This window comes from Phacochoerus africanus, chromosome 10 (assembly GCF_016906955.1).
Source record: "Phacochoerus africanus isolate WHEZ1 chromosome 10, ROS_Pafr_v1, whole genome shotgun sequence".
NCBI classification, from domain to species: domain Eukaryota; kingdom Metazoa; phylum Chordata; class Mammalia; order Artiodactyla; family Suidae; genus Phacochoerus; species Phacochoerus africanus.
In genome coordinates, this window is record NC_062553.1 from 72,960,344 (window position 1) to 72,972,367 (window position 12,024).

At 43.4% G+C, this 12,024-nt stretch overlaps 1 protein-coding gene across 1 annotated transcript; it reads left to right on the plus strand.

The window, feature by feature from the left end:
* The first annotated feature begins 3,798 nt into the window (after positions 1 to 3,798).
* On the plus strand, positions 3,799 to 9,913 carry CXCL13 (C-X-C motif chemokine ligand 13). The gene is made up of 4 exons (XM_047799407.1): positions 3,799 to 3,924; positions 5,471 to 5,603; positions 8,165 to 8,245; positions 9,068 to 9,913. The coding sequence occupies exons 1-4, from the start codon at positions 3,858 to 3,860 to the stop codon at positions 9,120 to 9,122; spliced, it is 336 nt and encodes a 111-aa protein (XP_047655363.1). The 5' UTR covers positions 3,799 to 3,857; the 3' UTR covers positions 9,123 to 9,913.
* The last annotated feature ends 2,111 nt before the right edge of the window (positions 9,914 to 12,024 follow it).

Sequence of the window (12,024 nt, forward strand, 5' to 3'; positions counted from 1 at the left end):
TGACTAGACTAATGTTATTCAACCTAGGGATGCATTAGTAGTGATTTCAGAGAGACAGCAGTGGGTGACGGCTTGAAGCAAGATCTTCATTCTCAGCTCAGGAATTGAACCTGGGCAGCCTAAGTGAAAACCAGGAATCCTAGCCACTAGACTAGCTAGAGGCTAAAAGCAAAATTGCCCTGATCCTTGCCCCCTGCTGAAAGCAAGAATGTTTCAAGGAGGCAAACACTGTGAAAACAGGTATAAAGCTTATTGTTAGAAATACAGTACAACCCGTGGGAGAGCACACAGAGAAGCAGTCTATTTATCTAAGGCAGTAATACCCAACCAAAGAAGTGTGGGTGTGGGCGTCCCCCTGAATGAGGAGCACACAATAGCGGTGATTTAAATCACTTATATGGGACAGTTCTGGGAATTTGTCTTCCTTTATCAAGTTACCTTGTTTTATCTTTTACACCTGACCAGGGCCCTCCCCTGATCTGTGAGCACATCTTTTGGCCAAGATTCCAAAGCAAAGCATGGTGGGAAGGTTATCTAGACTTATTATGGTCTGGCACCCCCTCCCTTTCTGACCCAGAAGGATCTCTCTGCACCTGTGTAGTTGGGGTCTCCCTGATCCTGAGGATGGGGAGTACATGACCCCTTGGTCTTTTGTCCAAGCAGGGCTCAGCACCTCTTTTGAGCCTGTCATTACTATTGTTTAACAAGTTCGCAGAAGGCAAGTCCCAGTTACTTGCCTTGTGCCTGTTGTTATTTCTACCTTGAAGTGTAGATAGGTGGCTGGTTGCTAATATTTGCCCCAGAGCCCACCTACCTCCTGCTTCAGGAAACGCAAATAAGAGGTTAGTTGTAAGATTTCCTGCCTCAAGAAGTGTAAATAAGAGGCTAGTAGAAAATGTCTATCCTGGAGTCCATCTACCTCCTGCTTCAGCAGAAGATTAGGGCCTAGGACAAAGGAGGTGATGGGCTTTCCCTACTTTACATTGGCAAAGCCATATTTGGGGTCATGTGGTGTTCAGATGTGTGTACAGGCGAGAGAAAGAAAGAGAGAGAGAGAGAGAGTGTGTGTGTGTGTGTGTGTGTGTGTCAGAGAAGGTATGGAGAGACAGAAGAAAGGGCGGCCATGATTTAGGAGAAACAATGAAGATCTTTGCAAAAAGATGGTGGTTTATCTTTTTGAAGATAAGTGATGGAAAAAAAGATGGTGCACAAGCCTCAAACTGCATTATAGGTTAAAAGGATATTTACCTTTGAAGCAGGTTCATTTGGGTTTTAGAGCGAACCTTAAACCAATTGATAATGGATGGACGGATGGACAGATGTATAGACAGACAAGCCATTTGCTGAACACATTCCATGTGCCACGCACTCTGCCAAAAACTCTACACATACTAGATGAATTTATTCTCCAAACAATCCTTTAAAATCAGTATTATCCCCATATGGAAACTAGTAAATCTGAGGCATCGAAAAATTAAGTGACCTGTCCAAAGTCATTGACCGGTTGACTCCGTAGTTCGTGATCTTAACCTCTAGTTTACAACACTGTGTGACAGCCACGGAGTTTCGCTGCTCAGATCGCTTTTAAAAGAAGTAACTTGCTGGCCATCTGGGAGAAGCACAGTTAGCTGACAGCCTCCAGCTGTTAACACCCTCAGGCTCCGCTTGGGCTTTATACCAGAGACCATGCTGCTGCTGAAAAGGCCCAGCCAAGGACCGGACATGAGCCGGGGGGGGTGGTGGGGCCTGGACATCTCTTCCCACCACGGATGGAGCTCCTCTAATAGACAGTCTTTTCTCAGGAGCTTCCGCTGAGTTGTCATAGACCTCAGGTCAGCGCTGTCATCTGAGGCTCTCCTCAGCGGGCCCTCCCCATCTCCTTCCCACTTTGATCATCACAGGTGTTATTAAAAAAAAAAAAATTATTTCACTTCAGCATCTGTCTTGGCATCTGCTTCCTGGAAGACCCTATTCACACAGCCTATCTTCAAATATTTGGAGTGCTACACATGAAAGAGCAATTGTTTTCATATGGTGATAAGGGGGTGAATTAGTACAAAGTGACTGAAATATTAGGAAAGCAGCTTTCAATTCTACATAAGGAAGAACTTCCTTGTGGCTAGAACGGCCCAAACAATGGAACAGGCCCCCTCAAGACTAATGAATTCCCAGTCACCACAGTCATTCGAGCCAACTGGGGGGCTGCTTGGTGTGCGAAGGTCATATGATATTAGCACAACCCCCATCCCATACATACCAGACACTCTAAGATGCTAAACATCCACAACATTTACTGAGCAGCAAAAGTCAAATTAATTTAGGAAGCCAAATCAGGAAGACCAAACTGTTGGGCCTCCATTCCCTTTAAGGAGATTAACCTCAAAACCTCTGGCCAAGACAAGAATTACCAGACCCATATCTGTGCCCCACCCGTCTCATTGTAATGTCCCCTCTCCTCCCTTGAGCAACCTGGCCTACTCCTTCCTCCCCGCTGCTAGGAAAGGTGTGTGGCCCACTCCTCACGCCATCTCTATGGGGGGCCTTATACGCCCCCAACCAACCAGCAAATGTATCCTCAGACCCATCCTTCCCCAACCAATCAGCAGGTCCTGAGACCTCTCGTCTTCCTGGGCTGTAACAACAGACACGACCACACTCTCATCACTCTCATCATGGCTCTCCCTGATTATCAGGAAGTCATCCTGCTAAGCCAGCAGCATTTCTATTCTCAATAAACTTTCTTTTCACTCCATACCAGTCCGGAATTTTTTCTTCTGACCTGAGTGCACAGACTGTGACACAAACCTCTGGTTTTTCAGTGGCTCTCAGATTCTGGTTCACACATGCACACTTGCACACTCTCGGGGCAGCCCACTGGTGCTCTGGGCCAAACCAGCCATTGTCCACTTATTTTTCTTTTTTTGAATCAAAGAGCTCCTAGCCACTGAGTGAGGCTGTGGACTGATTGTGCACATGGCCTCTTTGGCTGAACCAAAACCCAGTCATACATATGCTTTATTAAACCAACTCTATTGTGGGGTTCAGCATTGGATGAAAGTCTAATGACACCTTCCAATGACACCTGGCTCTTGAGCTCAATATCTTGTGTACCAAAGCCGGAAAGAGTCTCCTCCTCAGAGCTGTTTCTTCCCTCCCTTCAAGACACAGCCACACTAGGGAGGGGGTATCTACTTGCCCTCTTCCAGGATTCCCATGATGACAAGACTGCATAAGTAACCATATATTTCAGAGAGTGAAATAAGAGGGGGGAAAGTCTGGTAGCAAAACAGTAACCTAGTCCGCCCAGGGATCTTGTATATAAGGGGACATTCATTAGATGTGCAAATGGCTGAGCATGTACCAAAGGCTAGACAGACTCTCTTCCGGATGCTGAGAACACAAAGATGTACACACTGGATCCCTGATTTCCTGGAGGATATATTCAAATGCCACTGATAAAGCCCACTGACCCTTCAATGAGAGAAGCGATCAAAGCCACACTCACTGATTGTGATCCTGAGTGATGTGGGTACCCAAACTGATAACCCTTTCCCTCTGTCCCACTCCCAAGTTCCTACAGCGTCCCTGCCATTTAGGGTCTACGTTTTGAAGAAAAATTTTATTATGCTAATAGGGCTCTGAAGCAAATTCACAAAATTTGCAAGAAGAAGTTTTGGTTTAAAAAAAAAGCCAGCTCAGCAATATTTGGGAGCTGTAACAAATGATGAATGCAGCTGGACCAGCTGGAGACAAGGGCTGTGGGAGGGCCTTCCTGGTCTAAATAAATAGGAGTCCCTGTGCTGAGAACCCACAGTTGGGACTCAAGAGCTGAAGTCTGAACTCCACCTTGAGGCAGAATGAGGTTCACACTGGGATCTCTGCTTCTCGTGCTGCTGCTGGCCTGCAGCCTGTTCCCCATCCATGGTGAGAACTTTCACTTGTGTTGTCATTGTGCTTTGAGCAGAAGTGATTTTAGGCCATTTCAACTTTGTTCTTTAATTAGAAAATGAGGGGAAGTGTGAATAATGGAGGAAAAAAAACTTTTTGAAAAGTAAGGTGCTGAGGGATTTAACTCTTAGAGGTTGGAAATGTTTATATTGTGAAGACTTAGCCAGAGAAGGAGGAGAAATTGGAATTCCAATGGCCAAAGGACTTCTGCTTGGTTGCCTATTCCTGGCCTTTTTCAGATGCAGCTCTGCCTGTAACTAATTCTTTTCAGTATCTTTCCTTCCTTGTGCCTTTCAACCCTACCCCTGCTGACCAAACCCTGTACAGGCTTTAAAGATCCTAGACTTCGACCTGTTGGTCTCCTGCAGGGAGCGTTTGATGCATTTCTGTATAGTTAGCTCTGACTCGAACCCAAAGTACAGCGGGGGTACTCAACCACATACCTTCTGCCAGGAAGCAGAATTCCAAGTCCAAACCAGGAGGTTTTCTTTGTGTGAAGATGTAACTATCTAGTTGAAGTGGTAAATTGTATACAGCTGAAGGAATCAGATTGCATGTCAGCAAGATACACTCCACTTAAGAGTAAAGGACCCATTTTGGTTCCTAAAATGCAGGAACTTTTCTTGTTCAATTTTTATTTTGCTTCATATGTTATTTTCATTCTTCAAGACCCTCACCTCTCTCCTCCTCCATAAAGCTTTTCCACTGCTCCTGTCAAAGTCCCCTGTCTCCTTCTTGCATTTTGGGCCTTGTATGGGGGGGGGAGGACAACATCCTGTGATATTTCAGTTTGTATTCGTTTGTTTCTCCCACTGAATGGTAAACACCTTGAGAGCACTGGTCCCATTTATTTGCAAATGCATGTCCAAGCCCAGAGGTTAAAGAAGGTAGAATTCTTTAAAATGCATGAGATGTTACCCATTAAAGTATCCAATACTAAGAACTTGTCGTGTTGAATACAAATAGCTGAATTTTTGTTTTTGGCCTTTGCTTGGTAATGATTTGCAACTGATAAGGAGAATTAACATATAAAACAAAACCAAATATTTCCTCCGAGAGACAGAGGGAGGGATGGAGGGGTGGAGGTGAGATAAGAGAGGTAAGCTGTTATAGCTTGTTGATGTTTCAGGGACTCAGTAACTTTGTCCTCCTTTGTGTCCGTGGCTTTTATGTGTTGGGAATAAAGATCAATCAATTTTATATGGCATTAATTATAACCGAATTGTAAATCTCCACGATGGCAGTTCTCAAATTTTATTATATGGACAACCACCTGCGGACCAACATAAGACGATCACAAATTTCATTAGGTGTTGTGTTGTTAAAAAGTTACTTTTAATTCTAAGGTTTTGGTAGGAAATGTTTGAAAATAAGCCGAGACAAGCACAAATACAGAAACTGGGTGGAAGCACCGACTTGAAATTTTTAAATCTTCAAACGCACAGTGTGAAAGATGACTGATTATGTTCTAGTTGTGAATTATATGCCTAAGGGATTAAAATAACTGATTGTGTATTTATAGGTGTTCTGGAGACCAATGACACAAATTTGAAGTGTCAATGCCTCCGAAGCACCTCGAACTGGGTCCCTATCCGCCTCATTGAAAAGATTCAAATCTGGCCTCCTGGGAATGGATGTCCAACCAGAGAAGTCATGTAAGTTGCAATAAAACAATAATAAATAATTCTGCAAAGTAATGTGCTTTGAGTCTTGCTAGCAATTAATTCTCAAGCTAACAGTGAGACTCAGGAATACTTTGCAGGGGTCCTGAGCTTCATGCACTTGTTTTTCACCCATTCACTTTTATTCCCTCAACAACACTTTAAGGTATCGCTATTGTTATCACTCCTTTACAGAAGGTTAAGCATCCTGAGTCGCACTGTTACAAAGGGACAAAGGCAGGACTCCTCTTTGCCAATGTCCAACTGCCAACAGAAGCAGGCACTTTGTTCCCCAGAAGAGACTGAGCGAGAAAATAAGTACCCACAACAGTCCTTGGTTAGAATGTCTATTTTATGAAACTGTCCTTTAGCTTTCTGACTCTCTCAACGTTGATCCCATAACTCTGATTAAGGGTTAGGCTAAGGGGATAGGAGTGGCTGCAAGTAATTTGAGAGATTCTCTTTTATTGAGATGACACAGCCCCTTCTTCTATGACCCTCCCTTTTCTCTACCTGCCAGGGTGATCTGTGATTCCCTTATCAGGGCATTTTCCACGGCACATCAAGTGAGACTTTACACATTGCATGTAAAACCCTTAGGACAGTGCCAGGCATTGCAGTAATTGTTCAGTAACTGTTAGCTGCAATGGCATCATTGTGTTGAACAATCAGGTTGGTTTGTTGTTTTTCTCTTTCATTTGCACCAGTTCTTTATGGATGGGAATCAGACAGTATTCATTTCTCTAGTCCCCATGCTTTCATCCCTTACCTGGCAGAGAGCAGAGGCTCCAACAAATGTTGGATTGTTGCACTGAGTGTTTTTAAAGGGAGCTTGTGGTTCTTCTGGGTCTCACGGCATAGAACTGTGATTTCTTCTTCCTGGATCCATCCTGAGTGAACCACGCCCCCACAGGCAGAGCATCTTTCTCAGGGCACCCCAGGCCTGGCTTTCATTAGAGCCCTTTCCTTACACTGTCTTAGGCTTCTGCAACATCTGTAAGCAGCCCCTTTTTTGTTTACCTCATTTTGATATCAGGGCTTTGGCTCTCGCACAAGTTGCAGTCCACTTGTAACAAAGAAAAATGCGCTATCAAAAATGTCTGGAAATTTTTCATTCAAAAGGCATGATCCTTTCATGACTGTCTTTGACAATGAAAATTTTGACTAAACCACCATCATGGCCCTCAGACACAAAGATGCAAAGGAAGGCGAGCCACGACCTCTTTGGGACTTCTGGCTGTCCAGAAAACAGACACTTCTTTCTTTTCACCACCATCTGTCACCTCTCAACCAGGGGAAGGAACACCCCCCTCATTTTCTCTACTTTAATCATTTTAAAGGGACCAAAATTCACTTTCTTGCCTTTTCACCAGAGTCTGCCTTTCTGAATTTTTAACCGAATATAGCAGCAAAAGCTGCAGCGTATTATGAGAAACTCATCGCAGTCAGGAGGGAAAATACCATGAGTCCAGAGGGTCACAGATCAATTTTTCTATCATGAACTCAGAAACCAAACTGGAAGGCTCTGCCTAAGAACCCAAGAGTTCTGTGACCTCTGACTCTGGAATGTTCAGTCACAAGGGGAGAGTTTCAAAGCTAGAAGGATGGAGCCTTGCTCTTTGTCATTTTGCTGCTAAAATAAAAGACACATCCAGACACTGAGTTTGGCCCCGGGGCAGGCCATTACCGTTGAGTCCCCCAGGCTGCTGTCACCTGGGAGACCTCACTTCTTCCACTGCAGGGAAATCAATCATTCAACACCATCTCTGGCACTTGGTAGCCATTCAGATCATGCCCTTGTGGAGCGGTGGCTAAAAGTGCGGGCTCTAGAATCAGGGAACTGTCTTGGGGGTCCTGCTCTATCACGCATTTGTTGTGCAATTTTGGACAAATTATTTCAACGCTCTAAGCCTCAAGTTCTTCATCAGAAGGCAAGGAAACAGTCATCATAGGATTTTTGTGTGATTAATTGAGATAATTCATGTTACCTGCTGAGCATAGCAGCTGGTACACTGCATGTGCTTGCTCAGCAGCCATTGTTAATTGTTGCTGCTTTTGCTGTTGCTTAATTTCTTTGCGCGTTGAAAACCACACTCACACTTCAACCAAACACAGATGTCACTCAGAGCAACCAGTAACCCCACCCGCAGTAAATTTCCCTGGATTTTTTTTTCCAAGAAAAGGTCCTCTAGAGAATTTTTTTTCCAAGAAAAGGTCTATAGTCTACTTGATTCTCCCAAGCACAGCCGACAAACACATTTGAAAGATAACGTGATATAGCTTTAGGTTTGGTCCGTCTCCAATTTGTGTAAAAGCTGTTGACAAAAATATTAACCTCTGACATGGGAAGGTCTGTCAGTTCCACCAGCTCACACACACCAGTCTGCAAATGGTGTTTTTCTTATTCCTCAGACCTCAGGCTACAACATCACTTACTCCAAATCCAAAACTGCCTACCTCCAACTTCACTTCATGTGGGAGTCATAATTTGTGGACTCGACTGTTTTCCTAACTGCAGGACTGACTGCTTTATTTAACTATTTATTTTCCCCCAGAGTCTGGATGACAAATAAGACAGCTATCTGCTTGAACCCTCAAAGCAAACTGTTACAAAAACTAATAAACCTGATGTGGAGGTGAGTCAAGAATTACAAGGATTTGTAGATTTCAATTGTACTGAAGGGTTTCCTTTTCCCTGGTGTCAAAATGGGAACCATTTGGGAGTTCCCATTGTGGCTCAGTGGGTTACAAACCCAACTGGTATCCATGAGGATGTAGGTTCCATCCCTGGCCTCCTTCAGTGGGTTAAGGATCCAGCTTTGCTGCCGGCTGTGGCATAGGTTTCAGATACAGCTGGGGTCTGGTGTTGCTTGTGGCTGTGGTGTAGACCTGTAGCTGCAGCTCTGATTCGACCCCTAGCCTGGGAACCTCCATATGCCGCGCGAGCAGCCCAAGAAATGGCAAAAAGACAAAAAAAAAAAAATTAGAAGAACCGACTCTCAAAAGACTGAATGCCCTTGGGTTACACTGATCAGATCATTGTTGAACCTGCAAAGCTAGGATTTGTGCCTCCCAAGCAGTGTCGCTGGCAGAGATCTGCTTACCATTACTAAAATTTCTATAATAACAAATTAAACTAACATATACAGGAACACACAGACATGAGAACAAATGAAAGTGCGGAAAAGAAGTGTGCTGGACCCTCTCTGTTCCTCCACCCGTAAAAAGAAAAAAAAAAAAAAAGGACCATTTTAAATTGATGAGACATTCCTGAGACAAATGCTTGGTCTTCACTATTATTGCTTAGCAGATAGAGGTGGGGTGACTCTTCCCAGTGGCTCAGTAAACTAAGCTGGAAACCAGTATGCACAGTATTCCTTGTTCAATATCTCCAGGGGAAAGCCACAATTTCTGGCAAGTCTTTCTCTATATATGACTCTCTTGTTTTTATTTGACAGAAAAAAGACTTCTACAACTTTACCAGCTCCAGTGTCTAAGAAAAGCATTGCCTGACGCCAATAACCCCACCCAGGACACCTGCACGCCACCTTTTCTTCCCACTCTGGATTTTAGTTTGGGGTTTGATTGGCTCTTTTCCAGAAGATCTTTCCCATCCAAGCAAGCATGAGAATATATGCAAAAATTATCTTGCAGAAGCTGATGGGGCAAGCTTGAGCTTTTTTTGAATATAGTGCCCCCCCTACTGACCATTTGCGTTCTTAGTCATCAGGGAGGAAACGGTTCCTTGAGGATAGTTGTTTAGTTATAAATCACAGGGGTTTCTCTCCCAAAAAAACATACCTGTTGTAGAATGCTAAATTTTCCAAGAAAATAAGCCTTTGAGGATTTAAACCTTAAATCTGAACATGTGGCTTGAATTAAGGCGCAAATGATTGAAATGAATTTCAATCATTTTACACCCTAAGAAAAGCAAGCCTCTGGAAGAGATTGAAAAAGCTGCCTGGGAAACCCATGGAGTTTCAGCCTGACAAGAGACAGAAGGTTCATGTCATAGCTATCCTTTGTTTAAAAGCTCACTCTTGAGAGGAATGGGGTCCTTCTTCAACTTTTAAAAACTTTCTTTATCAGATTTATTGTCACAGATAAAGACGAATAGCTTCATATAGAGACTATTTAGGAAAAGCATATTTAGATGTATTCTCATACATTTGCTTTGATGAACTTTTTTTTTAAATCATCTTTTGCACAGAGTATCTGGGGGGGGGGCTCTCTGGTGTTCAATTCTTTAATGCTTCCTATTAATCTAATGCTATTCAATAAACTTGAACAATTGTTTTACTTAATTATGAGCAATTCGTTTTTCATGGAGCATTCACTCAAATTTAGTCCTTCTCTGTCACTCTTCATAATGAAAAATAGGACTTCATCATGTTACTTATCCTTTGCTTGCCTCTTACCTTTTTACACATGATCTAAATGATATGGCAGAGGGTGAATGAAATTATTCCTGATATTAACACACTGGGGAAATGCATGACACCAAGAGCCTCTTGTATTTTTTTTTTTTTTCTTTTTAGGGCCACGCCTGCAGCATATGGAGGTTCCCAGGCTAGGGCTTGAATTGGAGCTGTAGCCACTGGCCTACACCACAGCCACAGCAACATGGGATCTGAGCCACATCTGTGACCTATACCACAGCTCACGGCAACACCGGATCCTTAACCCACTGAGCGAGGCCAGGAATCGAACCTGCATCCTCAAGAATGCTAGTCAGATTTGTTAACTGCTGAGCCACTATGGGAACTCCTTGTCCTTGCTATATTCATCACGATTTCTCCAGAAAGGCCCAAACGCTTACTGAAACCCATTTTCACTGTCTCATTATATTGATTCTTTGACAAAATTTTGCATTGAACTTGACAAACAGAAGGAGCAGATGCCCAAGCTCCAGTCCCCTTCCTTCCCTGATTCCAGCCTGGTTCTCCCACCATTGAACTAGACTCCCCTGTGGTCATGCCCCTTGCTCTCCCTAATTTTTGAGAGGGGGTCTGCTCCTAGCATGCCTAGGTTCCAAACTGTAGTTGGTTCTCTCTTTCATTTTTCTTTTTTTATTTTCAGATTTATTTTTACTAACTAGATTTCTTGGACGGGAGTAAAGAGTACCTATAAATACTACATGTTCTGTTGTCTACAACTCAGTGTTTCTTTATTAGGAGCCCACACACACAGAAGAAAAAAAAAAAGAATGATAAACCATCATCAAAATCCTGCATCCTTTCTTCAGTTTGATCTGGACCTTCTTTAAGAATGCAGCTAGCCGAATATTCAGGAGACAAAAAAAAAAAAAAAAAAACAACTTACTATTTGCAACTTGAGGCAGGTACTATTATTAAGCCCAGTTTTGCACGTGAAGAAGCTGAGAGACAGAGGGGTTAAATAACTTGCTCAAGGCCTTATAGCTACTCAACAGCAAGTCAAAATTTGAACCCAGGTAGTCTGGCACCAGAATCCATGCTGCTAACCCCTCCACTATGCTGACTTTATGGGAGAGATATCATCAGGTCCATTTTACAGAAGCAGAAACTGAGGCAAATCAACATTCTCTTGCCCCAAATCACACAACTAGGAAGAAACAAAACCAGAATTCAAACCCAGGACCACCTGACTCATAAGCAAAGGTTCCTAATCATGACACTGCTATGCCTGAAATGTTCTTACCCCTAAGTATATTTCCTATTGCATCCCTGCCTTTTCAGGAAAAACCAAAGCCAGGAGAAGCATCGGCATTCCAGAATGTTCAGTTCTCCCTCTGGGTTGAGACATCTACTGAGGAGGATCCAGGGGACAGGACAACTGAGAGGGCAAGTGTGGAGTGAAAACAAAAGACAAGGCCCTCCAGGGCTTCTGAACTTGCATATCTTACCACACAAGCACTCCCTCCTCCAAGGTCACAGTAGATTTAGGGGTTTTCAGTCTGATTTGGAACAGGGATCTTAAGCCATAGTTAGATCCAGGATAAGATGTTGAGCTGGTTAACCAAGTGTTTGAGGAAAAGTGATCCTTAGCTGATCTGTGTGGGTTTGGGTCTAGAAGGTAGACTGGTGAAACAGTAAGGCAGAACGGAGGTGATTCGTAGCATATATCTATCTATCTATCTATATATATATCCATATAGATTATTTAAAATTCAAAGTAAAATAGAACTGAAAGAAAAATTCAAGGTAATCCTGACCAAAATGTTGACCTCTGAAAAATGGAGTGAAGAAGGTCAAGCTACCCAGGATCTCAATGCAGGAGGCAGGGAACCTCTTGTTCTGCCTCCCCTCATCCGCCCAGCAGGGATCCAAAGAGGAAAAGATTCTGCTTCTTGGAGGGAAGCAGAATTTCCCCCTTTCCCAGCTGAAGGTTCTCAGCCTCACCTCATCAGAAAGTTGTGCCCAACAGTACGAGTTCA